The sequence below is a fragment of the Taudactylus pleione genome, unplaced genomic scaffold, assembly GCF_031769625.1.
Source record: "Taudactylus pleione unplaced genomic scaffold, aTauple2 ptg000683l, whole genome shotgun sequence".
NCBI lineage: Eukaryota > Metazoa > Chordata > Amphibia > Anura > Myobatrachidae > Taudactylus > Taudactylus pleione.
The window spans coordinates 1,180,656-1,199,804 of NW_028285085.1; the positions used below are offsets into that span (position 1 = coordinate 1,180,656).

General features: G+C 43.4%; 1 protein-coding gene across 1 annotated transcript in view; it reads left to right on the forward strand.

Annotated features, from left to right (window-relative positions):
- Positions 1-5,638: 5,638 nt before the first annotated feature.
- Positions 5,639-19,149, forward strand: part of TMPRSS13 (transmembrane serine protease 13) — a 106,274-nt gene continuing 92,763 nt past the window's right edge. The window contains exon 1 of the mRNA XM_088455994.1: positions 5,639-5,722. Within this exon, the coding sequence (XP_088312120.1) occupies positions 5,708-5,722 (15 nt within the window). The 5' untranslated portion in view covers positions 5,639-5,707. The remainder of the gene's footprint in view (positions 5,723-19,149) is intronic.

Consider the following 19,149-nt stretch of genomic DNA (forward strand, 5'->3'; position numbering starts at 1 on the left):
GCACGTGCATCAACAAAGGAGCAGCGCCAAGCGTGCGCCTGTATCCCATAAGTAAAGAGCCGGCTGGCTCATTTCTTAAAGGGTGGTGTAACCCACAAAGTGCACTACTCTCCAGCAAAAATAAAAAAATATTTTCTGTGTTTGTGTGCGCTTTAGCCGCACGTATATATAAATATAACATAAATGGAGGACCAAACTTTCTCCGATAAAAATAAAATAGGGAAAGATCAAGAACCACTTCCTCCTAGTGCTGTTGCTGCTGCTGGGAGTTGTTCATCATCCCAGAGAGGAAGTAGGAACATCACTACTTTTACTAAACAATTGACCCTCCAACAGTCCCTAGCGATGAGGATGAAGTACGACAGCAGTCATCCTGAAGCAAAACGTATAACTGAGGCCTTGACTGCTATGTTGGTGTTAGACGTGCGTCCGGTATCCGCCATTAGTGCAGTGGGATTTAGACAATTGATGGAGGTAGTGTGTCCCCGGTTCCAAATCCCGTCTAGATTCCACCTGCATCCTCAAAGCAGCAGCGACAAGCGTGCGTCTGTCTGTTAAAGGGTGGTGACACCCTCAAAGTGTGCTACACAAACAATAAAAATATTCTTCTTTTTTTTTCTGTCTTTGTGAATTGTGTGGGCTGTAGCTGCACTTGCATCCTCAAAGCAGCAGCGACAAGCGTGCGTCTGTCTGTTAAAGGGTGGTGACACCCTCAAAGTGTGCTACACAAACAATAAAAATATTGTTCTTTTTTTTTCTGTCTTTGTGAAATGTGTGGGCTGTAGCCGCACCTGCATCTTTAAAGCAGCAGCGACAAGCGTGCGTCTGTCTGTTAAAGGGTGGTGACACCCTCAAAGTGTGCTACACAAACAATAAAAATATTCTTCTTTTTTTTTCTGTCTTTGTGAATTGTGTGGGCTGTAGCCGCACCTGGATCCTTAAAGCAGCAGCGACAAGCGTGCGTCTGTCTGTTAAAGGGTGGTGACACCCTCAAAGTGTGCTGCACAAACAAAAAAATATTGTTCTTTTTTTTTCTGTCTTTGTGAAATGTGTGGGCTGTAGCCGCACCTGCATCCTTAAAGCAGCAGCGACAAGCGTGCGTCTGTCTGTTAAAGGGTGGTGACACCCTCAAAGTGTGCTACACAAACAATAAAAATATTGTTCTTTTTTTTTCTGTCTTTGTGAATTGTGTGGGCTGTAGCCGCACTTGCATCCTCAAAGCAGCAGCAACAAGCGTGCGTCTGTCTGTTAAAGGGTGGTGACACCCTCAAAGTGCGCTACACAAACAATAAAAATATTGTTCTTTTTTTTTCTGTCTTTGTGAATTGTGTGGGCTGTAGCCGCACTTGCATCCTCAAAGCAGCAGCGACAAGCGTGCGTCTGTCTGTTAAAGGGTGGTGTAACTCTCAAAGTGCTCCAAAAAATAAAAAACTATTTTTTTAATGTGTTTGTGACTTGTGTGCGATGTAGCCGCACTTGCATCCTCAAAGCAGCAGCGACAAGCGTGCGTCTGTCTGTTAAAGGGTGGTGACACCCTCAAAGTATGCTACACAAACAATAAAAATATTCTTCTTTTTTTTTCTGTCTTTGTGAATTGTGTGGGCTGTAGCTGCACTTGCATCCTCAAAGCAGCAGCGACAAGCGTGCGTCTGTCTGTTAAAGGGTGGTGACCCCCTCAAAGTGTGCTACACAAACAATAAAAATATTCTTCTTCTTTTTTCTGTCTTTGTGAATTGTGTGGGCTGTAGCCGCACTTGCATCCTCAAAGCAGCAGCTACAAGCGTGCGTCTGTCTGTTAAAGGATTACATCGGTGACAGCATCCAAGTAGGCATGTCAGACAGTCCGTATCTGTACTGGCAGGAAAAAGAAGCAATTTGGAGGTCCCTGTACAAACTGGCTCTATTTTACCTGAGTTGCCCCCCCTCCAGTGTGTACTCCGAAAGAGTGTTTAGTGCAGCCGGGAACCTTGTCAGCGAAAGGCGTAGGAGGTTGCTTCCACAAAATGTGGAGATGATGTTCATAAAATGAATTATCAACTCTTCCAGGGAGACCAGCCTCCAGAACGTACAGAGGGACCTGTGGTTGTGGATTCCAGCTCGGACGAATTAATACTCTGTGAGGATGAGGATGTACACAACACTGAAGAGGGTGAGGAATCGGTGGATGAGGAGGATGAGGACGACATCTTGCCTCCGTAGAGCCAGTTTGTGCAGGGACAGATTAATTGCCAGCTTGTTTTGTGGGGGCCCAAACGAACCAATCATTTCAGCCACAGTCGTGTGGCAGACCCTGGCGCTGAAATGTTTGGTTTGTTAAAGTGTGCATGTCCTGTTTATACAACATAAGGGTGGGTGGGAGGGCCCAAGGACAATTCCATCTTGCACCTCTTTTTTTTCTTTGCATTATGTATAGTTTGGGGCCTAGTTTTTCAAACTGCCATCCTGTCTGCCACTGCAGTGCCACTCCTAGATGGACCACGTGTTTGTGCCGCCCACTCGTATCTCTTAGCATAGTCATCCAGCTACCTCGATGCAACCTTTTGGACATAAAAACACTATTGTGAGGTGTGAGGTTTTCAGAATAGACTGGAAATGAGTGGAAATTAAGGTTATTGAGGTTAATAATAGCATAGGAGCAGAAAAACCCACAAATTCTGTGATTTTAGCTGTTTTTATGCTTTTTTAAAAAAAAATACAGATCCAAAACACAAAACCCAGAACCCAAAACACGGAAGGGTGGTTTTGTCAAAACCAATCCAGATCCAAAACACGAAGAGAGATCCAGATCCAAAACCAAAACACAAAACACAAAAAGTGGCCGGTGCACACCCCTACTTATAACCAATGCTGGGCAATGATACTAATTATCCTATTTGAATATATATACCTCTGGGTTTTTTTATATAACAGCTTCGTAATGGGTTAAGGTGCAATCAGGGAGATTGCTAGATTCTTCAGGGAGACAGGGAGATTGCTGCTATATCAGGGAGTCTCCCTGAGAATGAAGGAGAGTTGGCAAGTATGGCTTGTTTCCACTATGCAATGCACCTGAGTATATGGGGCCCCTCCCGGCAGACCCATGGGGATTCACATCATCATTTATATCCGAAATACAGTTATGTCATTATATTTGGAGAACAATGATGCCAATTGTGTCATCACTTTGAAAGTGTCCCTTAGTGGACTACATAGGTGTCAGTGAATATAAAACAAATGTGTATAAGAGGAACAACAACTTTTATTTCCAATTTATACTTGTGTATTATATGAAATAATAATGAATACTGTATCCCCTTTCTGTAAAATAAACATGTCATTGGAGCTCTGTGACCTTATAAAGGCACGAGGGCACAGGCTGAGGTTGCTAAGGTAGTGGGTATCAGTATCATTACTGCTTGGACTCCCTAATGATGGTGATGCTGCCAGTGCCCCCCTGAGTTGGTCTATGTTACAAGTGGAGGGAAGCAGAAGCATGTTGTCATCTTGCATCTGTCTTATGTATATAACCTGGTTAATGTCTTTGTGTAAGACCTTGACAGACTTCAGAGTTCCTATTTCTCATTCTTTGTAATATTAATGCATATGTATTTGGTATTAATGATATGTTTGTGATATATATTTATAGCATAAAACGGCTGGGGGCACTCCACTCCATCAGCGTGCAGTACAGGTCTGTGACTCATTATGTAAGGTTAATATTTGACTTTGCACTAATCATTATTGGATAGGCAGCTGTAAGTGAACCTGTTGTGCGAGTTGCATGAAAATAATAACTTTTCACACTGCAGCTCTGACCTCATAATGGGCCTCATGTACTAACGAGTTTTATCACCAAAACGAGTGATAAATGTCACTGTGTATGATAAATGGGGCTCCAGCCAATCAGCTCCCAACTGTCAACTGTTAGAAAAATGACAGTTGGGAGCTGATTGGCTGGAGCACCATTTATCATACACAGTGACATTTATCACTCGTTTTGGTGATAAAACTTGTTAGTAAATGGTGGCCAATGTGTAATGAAGTGTCAACACAAATACACTGTGGGGTCTGACTGTGGGCTTGTCAGTTCCCTGAAAAATATACCGGTGTTGTTCTATAAAAAATCCTTTGTAGGTACTTTTGTAATCCCAGCTATGGGAGCTATGAACATCTGAACAAACTCTAACCTCTTTGTTTTCCTACAAATGAGTTCAGTATTGTGGAAAAAAGTAAATGTTACTTGTAATTTTCCCTGAGAATGACATTTTATTTCACAACCAAGTCCTTATGATTTGTGGCTTATTAATATCTCTGGACATAATGAATTTATTCGAAATGTTAAACTTTCATGAGCAGAGCCCTTTCTGTCTTTCATACGGGCCTGTACAGTATGTCACCATTGCTACTACCGATGAGCAACTGCAGCACAGATGCACAAAATGGCTGACAAATATAAGTTCTATTATTCTAATTTCAGCAAATCAGTTCTTAAATAATTTTGTAATTGGTGTAAACAAAAAAACAAGTAATTTAAATTTTTGGCTCAAGTGTATTAGTAGTTGTTTATGACAGGCAGTTGTTCCTCTCTTTTGTCCTTTTGATAGATTTTTGGAGATTTTATCGTTCAAAAGGCAAGTTTGTTTTTAAAAGAAACTTTACATTAGAATGCAACTTTTTGGAACTTATTTGTGTCTGAAAAATCACTGGAATTTGTAGACCCCCAAAACTTGCAGAATTTTTTTTCTGCTATCTAATCATTACTGTTGGCCCTTACAGAATACACTATATGAATTTACTTCCTATTTGATTTTGTTGCCACTTGGGGCCTAGTTCAGCTGCCTAAGGCTACCTAAAACTACCGCGAACATGAGTTGCATTCTCTTTAAAAGAAATCTGAAAATATGGCAAGCATCACTCGTTAATACCTGGGCAGCAGGAAATCTGTATTCTAAAATTAATCGTGAGAACTTGCTGCCTGATACAGGTGCCTCATTATAGGCCCATCACGGGCTACACTCCCTAGTGTTATCATGAGGTGTTGGAATAAGGACAATCTCCCTGTGTTCTGCCAGTGCAGAGATGCCACACACAGCCAATTGTGAGGACGTAAGAGCAGTAAAGCGGATACAGGCGTTGGATAATGGCAGAGGCTGGTATGACAGGTTTAGTGAGTTTGGGAGGGGGTTAGGACAGGAAAGCAATTACCTGAGAGGGAGGAGAGCAGAGATGCTGTTTGGGACAGACAAGGAGACAGGCAATAGCTGAGACACAGAAGAGGACAATTCGTGCCCAGGACAGAGGAGGGGGTTACAGACAAGAGGGCTGGTTTTAACTGGTGCACAAAATAGAACGGTTACCTTACATAATAATTTACCTTTAAGTAGCGTACATAAGCTTGAGCTGTACCTAGGAAAAGAAGAATAGGTCTGTAACCTGATACATACTGAAGCAGTGGTATTACTTTCAATAGAAGTATTAACTAGGATAGAAGGGTCACAAAGACAAAAGGAAAAGAAGGACTATCATTACCTCAGCAAAGTTATTACCTGAGGTGTGTGATATACAGTAGTAAGGTGTATCACATGGGGCAATAAGAGGAAATACGCTGAATAAGGGATTATCTGAGTGGAGACACAGTTCCCAGTGAATCAGACAGGTATTGTCTGGAAAACAGCGGCTAACTCGACTGAAATGACCCAGTCATTGCTTTCCTGATCCAGCTCCATCAATGGCAAATCCCCCGGTAAGTATGTGACTTGCTGACTACTGGTACCACTGTACTGTACTATAACATTATAAGAGCAGTAAAGTATAGACTAGAAGCAGTGTTTAGCTAAGTGTGGTGTATAGTATGTGGTGCTTAGAGTCTTTCCTGAATGTGTACAATGGGATAGATGGATCATAAATACCATGTTTAATTTATATAGCGCCAAGATGTCCCATATCGCTGTAGGATCATTCAATGCTGTCGCTGTGTAGGTAAATCTTAACAAACGTTAATAAATTAAATGGAGTGACCCACAAAAGGTAGACAGGGCCCAACTGGTACAAGTCTCTCTCTGCTAGTGATGCGAGGGATGTAGGAGGGTGGAGGTACGCTCTGAGAGGTACCCCTAAGGAGCAAGTGTGAGAGACTGTGGGGCCTATTCATCATAACTAAACATTTTTAGCACACTGTTTACATATTTATCTCAATTTAAAGTATCAATGCTATTCATGTAAACTGTAACACAGGAGACATCACTGATATCTCCTGGTTACAGTCCAGCTTCGTTATTTTACACACTCCACATACTTTAGTATGGGGATGTAGAAATTAGTGTAATCATCAACTTCCGAAAATCGTAGATTTTCAGAAATTGCATGTGTAGCTGTCTGCCATCCTCAGATGGCGTACAGCTCCCAATAGTATGCACAAGCTGCCCTTTACACGACAGCTTGTGCAGCACAGGGATCTTCTGAGATCCCTCCCTGCTGTGTTCTGGCTGCCTGCGGCTGCCAGCTCTCCCCGTCCCTCCTCCCGGTTCCACTGCACTCACCCCTGCTGTTCCCCTCTCACCTTTCCCCTGCTTCTCCGGTTGTGCGAGAATCTTCGCAGCCTGTGTTCATGCTGTACATGCACAGCTTGAAGACAGGCAGTGAAAACTAAAGGAAGACCGGAGGATCAGGATAAAAGTCTCTCGGAAGTGATAGTTTAAGGCTGGAGGCTTGATGAATTCCTCCCAAACTTTGTTTGAACTCGCAGGGAGTTCAACCATAATGATCACAAATTATAATCATGTTTTGATGAATGGGCCCCTCTACCATTGTGAGTAAAATGTGGGGCAGACCTGAGAGCAGTGCAAGAGACACCAAGTAAAACCAGGTGAAGAGTATAGACATTTAGACACAGCACTCACATATTTAGCCATGAAAGATGTATTTATTTATTACCAATTATTTATATAGTGCACACACATACACACTAGGGGTTAATTTTTGTTGGGAGCCAATTAACCTATCAGTATATATTTGGAATGTGAGAGGAAATCAGAGGACCCGGAGAAAACCCATGCAAGCACAGGGAGAATATACAAACTCCACACAGTTAGGGCCGTAGTGGGATTCGAACCCATGACCTCAGTGCTGTGAGGCAATAATGCTATGCATTACACCGTCTGTGCTGCTCTATATATACTGTGAGGAACTGTGTCCCTAAGTTTGAAGTATCTGGAGCCTTTGGTCCAATTTCCCACATGTATTGGACTTGGCGGACAGTGACCCAACAGTGGTTGGTGGGCCACACTGGCACCTGATAGCATAGATTGCTTTAATATTTTTATTTCTATACTATAATACATAAATAGCCCTTATATATTATCTAATGTTTAGCTACTGCAACAAATGTAGGAGTTGCTGAAACACTTATATAGGATACATTTGTGATCCAGCTGTGCTGTTTCTTGCACGTCTGTAAATAAGATCATGTATATATCTCTTGTGTTTATCTGTATGTGTTTGATAGATGGCTTTGTGGCTTCGTCTTTGCTGATCGGTGACTAAATAAGGTGAATACAAAAATATAAACAGTGAGATAAGTGCAGACAGTGAGATGCTGAGTGGTAACCATAGGATGAGTGAGTGTCAGTCCTGGGTGTCTTGTATATAGTACAAGGACTATAGCTTTAAGCCATGAGCAGGAGAAATGATGTAATACAATATATGCTTTATTTATTCAAAGAGATAGCCTGGCACCCATTCCTTCTTTAATATATGTATTTGTACTGCTCTGCTACTGTATATCTCTCATAGCACCATGCACTGTTACTAACCCTACGTGTGCATGGGGCCCCTATCCACCAGCATATGCTACACCTGGGTGGTGAGAAAGATGATTTGGACATAGTCCACCTGCACCTCTGCACAGATGGATAAGGGGGCAAAGACACAAATTTCCTGTAATCATTCCAAACATACTGGCATTCCTTCATCTGTAGGATGATGTTTAGCATGGACGATAATAATTTACTTATGTTGCTTAGATTACTTTCTTTCCTCTTTGTTTTGGATGTTATTAGCTTACAATGTGAAATATTCCAGTATGCCAGGAGATACTTTGCCTATCCCAGGAATCTTCCAAATGTATCCTGATGGGATCTCTCCCAATCAGGTCACTGTGGTACCATAACTTATCGCACTAACTTTTACAGCACAGCTCGAACTTGTGGTACCAATTTAAATTATGCAGAAATAAATTATGCTTCAGTTCTATCAGTAGCTTTTTGCTCATTCATCCTATTTGTCTGCAAATGACCCTCATAGCACAAGAATCTAAAATAGTCTTTAAGAGTAAACACACAGTCATCATTTAGGCAAGGGTTGTAGAATGATTAATAATCTGTACGCCATTATGTTACATTAATACAATCCTATGAGTGTAACGGCAGAGTTGTGTTTTTGTCACCTTCCTTTGTGGAATTGTTCTGACAACACTGTGGTTAAGCTCATAGATAAAAACAAACAGTTCTCTCTATCATCCGCTTTATTAGATAAAAGCTGCGTTTTGTACCTTGGAAAAAGGTGCTGGTACTAAGAAAAAAGGTTTTATTACCCACCTAAAGTTACAGATTGATACAAGATAATAGTACTGTAGCTTCCACACTCTGGATAAGTGTTTTATTCATTTCTAAAATGATTTCACTGATTTCCTCCAGTTTCTAGAACTAGCTATAATAAGGTTTCACAGGAAATACAGTACTCGGATCATATCACCGCATCAACAACTGAAACTTCCACGTAATCTAAAACATTTGTCAGACTGTTCATTGTTACAGTATTTATGGGTGTTTGGTAACTTCCTCATCTCTTTTGAGCAAGTGTTGGATGACATTTATCTCAATGATTATTTCCTCAGTGTGTCCTGATACTGCTAAACAAGAAAAATCTATTTATAGTTAAACATTGTGGGGTATATTTACTAAAGTGGAGATGTTGCCCATAGCAACCAATCAGATTCTACTTAACATTTATCTAGCACTTTCTAGAAGATAATAGCTACTGTACAATCTGATTGGTTGCTATAGGCAACATCTCCACTTCTAAAAACCTGCACTTTAGTAAATATAGCCCTGTGGCTCCACTCGTGTTCATACATACGTATAGCATTTTTCCCAATATAGCCTACAAGTACAGTTTCATTACATAGGGAATAACAGTGTGTCTTCTATTAGTACTGTAGTACGTTAGCTGTTAAGTTCTTCTTCTATTCCTCAGAAAACAGTATAAGCAATCGCTATTAGTCATTGCATTTATTTCAGTTTCCCTCTGCACCGGAAAACAGGATAAGCTGTGGTCATGTAGCTTTGGGGGTGTGGTCATGTAGCATTGGGGCTGTGGTCATGTAGCATTGGGGGTGTGGTCACCCCACACTGTCCCTCAACTCCTCCCAAGGGGCGTGGTTTGCACTTCTGAAGCGCTATGCCACTACTAACTCCCTCTCCCAAAACACTTGTGAACTGGCAGTCCAGCGGCGGCTCCTACCCTCCATAATAAAGGGGACTGCCCCCTGTGCTGCAGCACAGTTCAGAATTAATGGACTGCCAGGGTCATGAAGCCTGCCAGATCCATTACACATGCGCAATGAATCTGGCAGGCGCTGGTGCTTCTGCGCATGTGGTTGTCTGCCCGGGGTGTTTGCATGTGTGCAAACATCTGCAGACCAGCGCATACGCAGAAGCACAGCTTCAAAGGACTGCATCCACTGCAGTTTCTAGAAGCCAGGTAGGGCAAACAGAAAGACAGGGGACTGCTTTCCCACTGGAAGCAATGATTCTGTTTATTGGGTTATGGAGAAAACACCTCCCCCTGGGGCTGCCTGCCCTGTGCAGGGTTAGCAGGTAGTGCTTCTAAAGCCGAGTACACACTGGGACGATGTTGTTACGATTTGGCATATCCTGCAGTGTGTATGCATGATATGCGCGCTCTCGAGGTCACATGCGACATCGTCAAGTTTGATGTGCTGCATAGCAAACCTGACGATATCGCAAGCGGCCTCATTCATGTTAATGAAGGACGGAACAAGTGATCATTCCATCATCGTTCATAACGTGTACCCACGTTACGATATGTCGGCCCGGTAGTCATGGTCCAGCAGGGCCGTAACTAGGGTGGTGCGGCCGGTGCGCCCGCACAGAGTGCACATGCCTTGTGGGCAGAACCAGCCACCTCTACCCGTGACCACCCCTTCACTACAGCGGCCTCCCGCTGCAATGTGTAATAGTAACTGTGTGCAAGGCTCCTTCTCTGCCAGGCGCACCACTACTTTTACACATAACGGCAGATCGGGGGAGGGGGGGTGTAGTTGTAGCTTATCTAGACTTTAGTAATACTAAAGACACGCCCCCCACACTCCCATAACACGCCCATAAGGTGGACCCATTGGTGGTTTGGCCCACCAGGAACAGGGGACAATTCCCACTTGTAGGTCCCCAGTCCTCCCCCTCTCACGGGGAAGAGGGCGCCGTGTTACAGATTGGATCACCAAAGTGACCCACAGCCCAGCCAATAGTACCCCGTAGCTTACCGGAAGCGCTACCTCCGCTCTGTGCATGAGCAGTAGCCGGCGCCCCATCTTTTCTCCTCTCTGGACATGACCCTAAATAACTGCCAAAGAGGCCGTATGACTACCATGGGTGCAGTGGGTGTCATTGCTCTAGGGCCCCCTCCCCAGCACCAGCTGAAGGCAGCTGCCGGCTGAATGCTACTGGGGCTGGAGGTATTGCACCCAGCCAGTCTCCAAAGGAGCCCCTTGGTCCCAGTGACGGAAGTCTGGAGCAATCCCTCTCCCCTCATAATTTTATCACACACTCTGCATATACCGATAGGTCAATCTGTGGGGGCTGGGGCAATTAATGTAGGTTTTATATTTTTCCTTTTTCCCGTGGGGGCTAATGTGTTTTCTTTTTCCTGTGGGGGCTAATATGTTTTATTTTCTTCTGTGGGGGCCATTCTGTTTTATTTTTCCTGTGGGGGCTCATGTGTTTGGCGTTCCTGGGTGGTTACAGGGGGTTGGCTGAACAGACACAGATGTAGTGCAGTATGGGTGTGTTATTGGAGTGACACGGGCATGTTGCTGAAAGTGCTTGTGTCCAGGGCCGGATTAAGGGCAGGGCGACAGGGGCGATCGTCCAGGGGCCCCCACACATAGGGGGCCCCCACACACTGTACCCGGTCCCTGATCCCCTGGCGCTTCTACTAACTACAACTGCTGCGGTGACGGTCCTCGGCAGCTCAGCTGTTCCCTTACACAACTGCTGCCGAGGAGAGTGACTCACTACAGAGACAGTCACAGTCTCGTGAGATTATGATGTCAAATCTCGCGAGACTTTGACTGGTCTCAGAGAAGAGCCCAGGCTGCCAGCACTGCGTGACTTGCGTGCGGGGTACAGCAGCTGCCTCAGCGTTTCCTATGCGGCTGGCCGTGGAGCAGAAGAGCAGTCAGCAGAAGAGCTGGCGGAAAGGTAGCCCGCTGTCCCACCTTGCAATATTATAACTATATGAGCATTTGTAAGTTTGTATGTATGTACTGTGTAAGCAGGGCTGCCATCAGAAATTGTGGGGCCCAGGACTGACAAAATGGGCAGGGCCCCCCTCTCAACTCCCCTCCACAAGCCCCCTTCCCCCGATATATATACATATGGAAAACGCTCCAAAGTGTTTATTTGCAGCATTTGAAATATACAGCGAGCTGGGGTCATGTATATTTCAAATGCTGTAAATAAAAACATTGGAGCGTAATTTTCCATCTCCTATGCTGCACCTACTGTATCCTGGCACCCTTGATAAAAATCTGGACACTAAAGTGCCCATTACCTCTATACATGTATGTATGTATATATATATATATATATATATATATATACAGTACATGTATATATCTATATATATATATATATATATATATATATATATATACACACACAAAAACAGCACTCCGGCACTCCTTCACGCAGTGTCATTGGGCATCAAGCCCCAACTTGCTCCGGTGCCCTCCACGGAGGACAGCACCCCCAACACAGTATGCAGACATAATCTCAGACGGCACTCGGAGTCTGGTGACAAAACGTGATACCCTCGAAAGAGGGACTTTATTGGTCGACGTTTCGGGGTGTTGTCCTGAGGAAGGGGTGCACGTCGTCGTCGACCAATAAAGTCCCTCTTTCTAGATAGATAGATACAGTAGATAGATATAACAGCATCTATCAGCTTGGCACTCTTCTCCATATATATATATATATATATATAAATATATATATATATGGAGAAGAGGGCCAAGCTGATATATATACACACACAAACACATTTAAAGTAATAGGACCTGGTGCCTTTATTTTATTACAGTTTGCTTGATAGCAATAAAAGTGAACTACTGTGTGTCTTACTTTATCCACTCTGATGATCCAGAAGAGCTGCATGGCACAGCACATTTCTCCTCCTCAGATCAGCCTCCATGAGCCCCTCTTCCCTGCAGCTTTAGCGCTGGCCGGCCACTCACTAAAAGCCTGCACAGCCTCAGGCTGCTACCTTCTATTCTATTGGATGGCCACCGGTATCCCAGCAATGCTCTGCGGCGCTGACTGTATGACAGCAGTCATTGCAGTGGCTGCTAGGGAAGCTGGTGCGCTGCGGTTCGGAAATAAAGTTCCGATCTGCGGCGGGTGGCCCTATCAGAGAGGGGGTCGCCCCTTTATTCGGACCTGCGGGTGGGTGATATAAGTGACTTACTAGTCACTCATTATATTGTGAGGGCCCAGCTGAGGGGATAAACCCATACGTGGGCGGCCACAGCGCGATGGCAGGAGCGGGCGCACTGGCTGTCAGTTACCACTGTGGGCTAGGAGGGTAGTGGCAGGCAGATGGACGGGCCCCCCAAGTGGCCGGGCCCGAGACTAAAGTCCCGGCAGTCCCCCCCGATGGCGGCCCTGTGTGTAAGTATATATATATATATATATATATATGTGTGTGTGTGTGTGTACATATATCTACAGTATATATACATATATACTGTGTATAATTTTATCGATTGGGGCCCCCAAAGACCTTAATCCGGCCCTGCTTGTGTCGCTGAATCGCTAACATTGGCAGCCATACTCAGAGGGATGATAGGGCTGGTGCATAGGGCTGGTGTAAGTTTCTGTTAACTGTTTTCATTGAAAAAGTACTGCAATATAAGAATGATGCAATAACATATGGCAACAATGGGCTGGTGCAAGTTTCAATGGTGCCGCAGATAGTGTGGTCTAAAGACGCACAAAGCATGATTGCAGCATCTGTAGACAATGAAAGTGGACATCTCAGGGCCTGATTCAGCAAGGATCGCAGTTGCTAGTAAGCATGCAATCGGCCGCGTGTGTGAACTGGCTATTGCAATCCGTTGCACGGGCGTGCATAAATTATCCATTGTGATACCATATGCAGCCTGAGGCCTCATAGCTTGCGCTGAAGTTAGTAATTCCTGAGTGAGCTCTGACCTGCCTTAACTGTGCGTCTGGGTTAGATGTTACTCCATGTTACTGATTATTTTTCTATGTTGCCAAAGTATACGGATGTGAGTAAGGGGAAGTGGGTGTCCTCATGTTAGGCTGTGAGCACAATGCGAATTCAAACATTTGCATATCACCGCTGATATTATCAACTGCGTTGCCTGTGTATTAGCAGAATAGCGATTCTTGATGAATCAGGCCCTCAGTCCTTGCACATTCATATGCACGGATGTACACCAGCAATAACATAAAGTCGCAGATGCAGCTGCAGCAAACAGACGCAAGGAAGGCTATGACTGTGTCCCACTCAGAATCAGGCCCTACGAGGAGAGTATGCCACCCCCTACACATGCCCCGCCCCCTCGACAGACCCCGGCTCCATTAGTGCTGCTTCCAGAAACTTCCCGAGCTGGTTATCCATGCTATTCCGCCCCTGGTGGACCATCTTTGTGCTTGTGCTGCTAAGACACCTACCTATCACTGCCCAGGAATGCCCACTACATTTGCAATACACTTCCCTGTGCCTGCGTCTTAAATCGCAATTGCGACTCTGTACAGACACAATTGGGATGCATGCGTGATGCGACTTAGATGCATGCGCAGTAGCATAAAATTACCAGGCCCTACATCACATAACACATTCAGTTCTGCCAAGTCTTTCTCCCCACATTAACTATAATTATTCTGTTTTATTTACATACAGGAGACAGCTGTCTGTGCTTGATCAGAACACAGCTGCTTCCTGTTTGGCAATCTCCTCTAACTGTGGCGATTCCTGAGCTCACAGAGAGCATATTGGGGAGTTCCCAAAGCTTCAGTATAGCTACATACCGTTTCTTTTGTGAAAAGTCCTCTGAAAACCGCCGGTTGCATCCAGCAAATGTAATAAGAGGGTATCAGCTGCAATCCCTCTAGATCCAATTGCAAGGGCAGTCCCTATTAGTTTCTATGGGGAATGAAAATTGCCAAATTTTCCAACCTTGGCCTCCAATAGTTCCTGAAAGCTATCACCATCTTTAGCCTATAGGCTGCACTAACACCCCCATGTATACATAGCCGTCACTACTGTCAGCATGAATTTGCACCAGCCTTATCCTTGGTGTAAGAGCTCTAACTAAAACCAGATGGATCTCTGCATATGCTCAGCTCTGAATAACCTACATTTCCCCCTACAGACCCATGTAAAGTTGGACTGTCCCACAGGGGTATAGGAGAACCCCCAGTGGGCCCCACCGCCTGGGGAGCCACTCCTTCCTCTAGGGATCAGGTTCCAGACTGTGCATTTCAATTACATAGGCTACATTACCAACTTTTTAGGACTCTCGGGAGAGTAGACAAGTGTGCATATGTTACATTTTACTGTACCGGACTATGGTGTATTTCCTACAATGCATTGCTGTAATTACATTAATCTGGTACATTTTCAAATACACCCACTCAGCCACAAGTGGAGATATGGCTGAAATGTGAACGACTGAATCACCCATTGTGGCTCAAAGCTGCGTGTTCTCAGCTACAAAGGATGCACAGTGCTAAAAATCACAAGACCCACCCGCAAAATGGACTTGTGTCCCACTCTGAATCAGCTCCTATATGTTTGGTTTTAGTTTACCCTACTACTAGGGGTATTCAATATGGGAGCGATAACATCGTTTTTGCGTTAATATCGGAGGTATGACGTCATTATCGCAGGTTTTACTTTTACGCCGTATTCAATTTCAAAGATTTATCGCAGTTTTTAAAAGTCTTTGATATAAAACGGGGATAACTTTTCACCATTGAATAGGTGTCGAAAAAAAGTGCAGAATTGGGGTTTAGTGGTGCAGGCTTAAAAAAAATAGCCTGCACCCCTGGGATTGACATTTAAAAAAGAACACTGTCAAAAAAAATGTTAAAAAAAAATAGGGACACCCCAAAAAAATGTATATTAAAAATTGGGGTGAAAAAAAAAAAAATGGGAAAAAAATTGTTAAACAATAGGGAAATAGGTTCAGGGCTATTCTGTAAGTATGCGGCAGGTGTTTTCTAGAATAGAATTATAGCGGCAGGTGTACAAATGCAGAATTTTTAAAAACTGACTTTAGGGACTTAAAAATTTGCTAGTACCCATTTTCATGTACCCCAAATTTGATGGGACCACTTAAAAAAACAAAAAAAATAACCTAAGTGCTCTTCTGCAACACTTCTTCAATGTCGGGAAAAAAACATCTGCTGCGGCTATTTAAATCCCCGACTTTCATTTAAAGGCTAAAACGGGGGTACCCATAGTGATCCCCCATGTTTTTACAACCATAGGGGGGTCTTACAATTCTTTTAAGGAACAATTCGTAACTTTACGCAAATCCAACTTCGGAGGTTCCCGTTTTCGTTAATTTTATATTGAATACGGGGATAAGCGGGAGCGCGCCCGATACTTTAACGCAGGTAAAAACTCCGATATGAAACGTTAACTTCGACAGTGAAGTTAACGTTTCATATTGAATACCCCTCTATATGTTATGTTTTGGGTACAATCAGGTGTTTTATAGAATGAGGCCATCTCGCCCGGTTTACTTCTTCTAATTCTCCTTTATTTTGAAAGCATTGTGTGACAGTTCAGAATGATTCATATAATTTTAGTGCAGTTCATGATGTGCCTAACGTGTGTCTGGGGTGACTTGCGTTCAAATTTCTCTATGAACATGTGCAAAATTTGCATAATGTATACTGAGGCAAATATTTTGTGAATCACTCTTGAACATTACACTGATCTTTTATTCGGAATGCTGTAACCAGCCTGTTTGGTGGAAGGTTTAAAAAGAGAGAACAAAAATGCAGAGTTCTGGCTTAGAATAACAGTAGGATGTGTTGGAACAGACCCAGATTTAGCGACCTACTCATTATAGGTTATGGGCCGGTTACACATGCGGAAACCCTAGCTTACACATGTTTTTGGTAACATGCTCATTCAGTATTAGTGGCCGATGGGGCAACCTACAGTAGCATTCAGCAAACTCCAAAATCTGAAAGTTTTCGGAGTTTGTGTGCGGGAACAAACACCATTTTCATATGGCGCTGGCTCCCGGAGCCCCACTCCTTCCCATGGGAAGGAGTGAGATATCGTTTATCTCACCAGTGCTTTACCACCTCAGCCTGTGTGCAGCTATATCGTCCCATGGGAAGGAGTTCCAGGATTGCGAAGAGGAATCACAGCCGATCCTCAGCTGACACAGCACAGGGTGCCCTGCGGCTGTGCGAATGCATGAACTCAGGTCACACATGCGCAGTCGGCCGGTAAGGGGTAAGTATTGCTGCTACTTCTGTAACAGTGTTAGAGATCATGGGGACAGCTGCTTTTCGGAGCTATCCCTGAAACGGAACAATACTGAATTACTCCAGTAGTTAAGTGTTCACCTCCACAACTTGCGGCATGTCTGGATACTTACGATACTGCCTTTGAACCTTATGAATACCCCTGCCTATACCTTCTAATATCCTTCCTATAAACCTCTAAGGATGACGCCATTTTGCGTACGCAGTCATACAGTAAATAAAGACTCCAGACCTAGAACCTGTGGTTCCAAAGCACAAAGTATTATTCAAGTAAAAGTACAGCAGTTACACGCTATGATCCTCATAAAATCTTAGCGCAAAGAGATTATACAGACCCAAGTACAATTATACATACGCAGCGCTCTGGACCAGATGTAGGCATCAGCAAGAAACCCCTCGTCAATCAACATTCAGCACGAAGACTAGGAACCCAGGGTCAGAGCACACATATTTATACCCCCCAGAAATAAACAACACAATACAGAAGTTTGTTGCTAATACCATTGGTCCTAAAGGAGAGGGCATATGTTACAAGGCATCTAACAGGTTGGTTCAAATAGACACAGTCCAGCCTCTAACAACTGGTGGTCTCTGGTTTCCCGCCTCATGCAAATCCTAACAGTTATTCATATAATGTACATTTTGTTGTTTGAAGTCTCTGCGGTCCATAAGTTGAGAATGCATGTTGCGATCTCTCCATCGATATTACTGGAATACTGTTGAGAGAGTACGCATCAGTACAATACCAAACATGACTTACTTATCACGTATAAAACCTTAGTTATGAAATAATCTTTATTTCCTAACAATTATAATAAATGTGCATACTTGAATCTTATACCTTAAAGCTTATGGAACCTTGTATGTGAATATGTACTGTGTGAGTATGTGTGGTTTGATGTAAAGACGCCATTTAACTTGGGGCAGATGCGTGTGCATGAAGCTAATATTTGGCGTTTTCATACAGAATCTTATGCATTCGCTAATATGCGACTAGTTAACAGCGCTATTGTGCATATTAATGTGTGTATGAGAAATGGTGTAAGATGCAATCGCATGATGCTAATAGTAATATCGCCACATGTACTAAAGTGTGAGTTTATCTAAAATGGCGCTTAGGCGGCCAGTCGCAAGATGGCGTCGCTGCGATCCAATTCTAAACTGATCTTGTCTCAGCCAATTATCCAGCTTCGACAGTTTACCCTTTGATAGTGAACATGCTATCACAATCTGATTTTTAAAATATAATTTAGGCTTACATTTATATACTATTTAGTGTTATTATGGGATGGCACAAGGTGATTCTTAATCCATCAATAATGTGTCTCTGAGTGGGGACATAAAACTACTATTATACACACACCACGGATCTTGGAAGATCATGTGAAAGGTGTGGGGATACACCAGTCCTATAAAGGCAGTCTTGAAGGGGAAATTTGAGACTTTACATTATCTGAGGTGTTTTAAAATAACATTTCAATAATACATTCTATGCAGGTCTAAATATAATACATTAAATGATGGTATTTCCTAGTTCAGGGTTGTAATGCAGTTCTGTATTTACCTCGGTATTCATACTGACCACCATCATAATTTCGTTCTTTCGTTTTACTCTATTTTTAAATTTTCCACACTTCAATACAATAGGAACACACCGGACACATATACCAATTATTAAGATGACAATCAGTATAAGGATTAAGAATTTGCCTATGCTGGTGATCACTTCCTGGACCCATTCCCCTAGACCTGAGAACCATTTCACTGGGTTCAGCCATGAAACCCATCCTTCTATCTTCTCCCCTACTTCAGCCACTGAAGCATTATGGTTCTTATGAAATTCTCATTTTAGCTGCAAAATTTCATCCATCTTCCGGTCTATCACCTCCTTGGGGTCACTGGTATCATTGGTGACATAGGTGCAACATTTTACTCCAAATTGGGTGGCCAACGTTACGCAATATCCTCCAGTAACAGCAGTTAAATAATTTAACACTAGCCTGTGTTGCACCAGTTCTTTCTTGTACGCTTGCAATTCTCTCCCTGTATACCTGAATGTGTCATCGTACATCTCGGTGATATTATCTATCAATTTAGCAAGTTCCTGAATGTATCTAAAGTTTAATGTACCCCGAGCGATCCTGGTGGGATCCAATGCGACTAAAACTTGAAAGCCAGTTGTCTCACTAATTAACTGAGTGGCTTTGTGCACGTCACCAGGTATCATATTTCGTTTGCCTCTGTGTTCATATTGTGTGTGAAGATATGGTGACAGTGTGTTTTTATATATACCAAGCATTTCAACATGTGTGAGGGTCATAACTTCTGGGACTACTCT